This window comes from Austrofundulus limnaeus, unplaced genomic scaffold, assembly GCF_001266775.1.
Source record: "Austrofundulus limnaeus strain Quisiro unplaced genomic scaffold, Austrofundulus_limnaeus-1.0 Scaffold195, whole genome shotgun sequence".
In the NCBI taxonomy this organism is placed as follows: domain Eukaryota; kingdom Metazoa; phylum Chordata; class Actinopteri; order Cyprinodontiformes; family Rivulidae; genus Austrofundulus; species Austrofundulus limnaeus.
This window is the reverse complement of record NW_013952597.1, coordinates 630,227-632,343: the sequence shown is the minus strand read 5'-3', so window position 1 is coordinate 632,343 and position 2,117 is coordinate 630,227. Positions and strand designations below refer to the sequence as shown.

General features: G+C 43.8%; 1 protein-coding gene across 2 annotated transcripts in view; it reads right to left on the bottom strand.

The window, feature by feature from the left end:
- Positions 1 to 2,117, bottom strand: part of pard3ba (par-3 family cell polarity regulator beta a) — a 232,395-nt gene that overhangs the window by 49,648 nt on the left and 180,630 nt on the right. For both annotated transcript variants that reach the window (XM_014018564.1, XM_014018565.1), the window contains one exon: positions 709 to 820. In XM_014018564.1, coding sequence (XP_013874018.1) covers positions 709 to 820 — 112 coding nt within the window. The remainder of the gene's footprint in view (positions 1 to 708; positions 821 to 2,117) is intronic.

Genomic DNA, 2,117 nt, shown 5'->3' with positions numbered 1-2,117 from the left:
GAGAGAGAGAGAGAGAGGTGTGTGTGTGTGTGTGTGTGTGTGTGTGTATGTGTGTGTGTGTGTGTGGGAGTGCTTAATGAAGACTGATTCAGGAGAATTCACTGCTCAATAAACACTAACTACAGTAAGTGAGGAGGTGAGCCTAGCAGGAGGCAGCTGATCTGTATTTGTTTTATTTCAGTTAATATTTAATGAAAAACAAACTGCACTTCACGGAAATGTCTTTACAGAAAACTGTGGGAAGAAGCAGACATTTTGATCTGAATCAAAGCCTGATTTTCTGCATCTCTTAAAATAAAATCCATGTTTAAAAATGGGTGATAAAAGGCTATTGATTTCTAGCCTGAGTATGCTGAGTTAGCAGGTGTAAGGAGGTAAATCAAATGATTCCTTGGGCCGGATCAATGAAGGATCGGAGACACTTAAGAGAACTAAATCAAGACAAAGAAAAAACAAGAAAGGAGGGGAAAGAGGAGCAGAGGTAAATGAGAGAGGAGTAGGAAAAGGTAGATGACGGTGTGGTGCTGAGCTAAAAGAAAGGTTGTGGCTGGAAATGTCAGAACTTTTTGGAAACTAAATGATGACAGCAAGTGTTGCACAGCTCAAAATTTTAACAAGAGAGCTGAAAATAGACTTAAAAAGYCACAAGGTGGAAAAAAACAAGCCAGTCTTCCAAAAACACAAACTGAATTCAGTGTGCGAGCTCACCCGTTGCGGGTCGTAATCCAGAACCCGACGTCTCGCTGCATCTAGCTCCTCATAACCCGGAGCGGCTCGGGCCTGTTGGTACTCCCTGCGCAGCCCCTGGATCCGCTGATCGCTGCAGAAAGAGAAGGACGAGAAGATGCCAACATTCGTGAATTTGAGAGAATCTGGGTGGCCTAAATATCTGATTCGGTTGCCGAGAAGATGTTCACCTCAGCTGGGAGTTAAACAGGTCGAGGATGGAATACATTCTGCATAATCTTTTATTAAACCCACTGATATTCTTTGACGCTGCAATGACAAGCCCTGACAGCCCGGGAAGGCAGACAGAATATTCACAAAGCGCTGCCTCTGAGAAGACACCAGCATCTGAACTAAACTTTCCACAGCTGACAGAGAAAACCCAGGTGGAAGGAAATGGAACAGAAAACAACATGAAACATTTTGACGGATTCACCATCTCATCTGAAAGTCACACAGAGCGATGGGGGGTGCTCTCCTTTTACCCAACTACAGATAAGACAGATCAGCGCAGCGAAGCCCGAATGGTTGGACTGAACTCTAACACAAAAAAAGTTCAGCAATTAAATAAAAAATAAGTGACAAGGATGAGATTGAAACGGGACAGAATGAGGACAAAACCAAACGACAAAACGCTGYCGCGCTCACTGGACCTCAACACCAGAGGAGCTACTAAACAAAAGCATAAAAAAGTAGATGAAACGTGCACGCTCCCAAAAGAGATGCGACTAAAAGTACAACAAATTTTACATGGGTTTACAAACTGTGCTGACAATGATGTGTTCGTTTGCCATTTTGCAGTTGAAGGATTAAAATATTCAAGCTAGAACCAAACAAACAAACAAAAAACCTTTCTGTAAAACACAGAAGGACCTTTATCCCCACTTTAATAAACTACCTCTGATTCCAACTCTGTGACCTGCAGGCAGATATTGACCAAAACACTGAGGAGGACAGAGACAGAGAGCTGATAGAGAGCTTCATTAGTCAAGTACAAAGCCTCCATGCTTAAGTCTCTCCCGTGACCCCGTCTTTAATTAGAAAACCTGCCTCTCTCTCTCTCTCTCTCTCTGTGTGTGTGTGTATTTCCACGTCCTTGTGATTTGGTATGTGGGATGCAGAGTTTCTGACGGTGCGCCTCATTTAATGCAGCCTGTCTTCAAGCCGTTTCACTAGGGACAGACAGCTGAGTCACTCAAACTTTGGAGCCAGAGAGTTGATATTCAAAGTGTTGCTATAATTCGGCACAAATCTGTGTGTGTGTGTGTGTGGACAGGTTTTTCCTACAACGTGGGGTATTTTTGACAAAAAAAAAGGCAGCCAGGTGGGGACCGAAGTGAATCGTGGGGACCATTGTCAGGTCCCCACGGGTCCAAAATGCAGGTTACAGG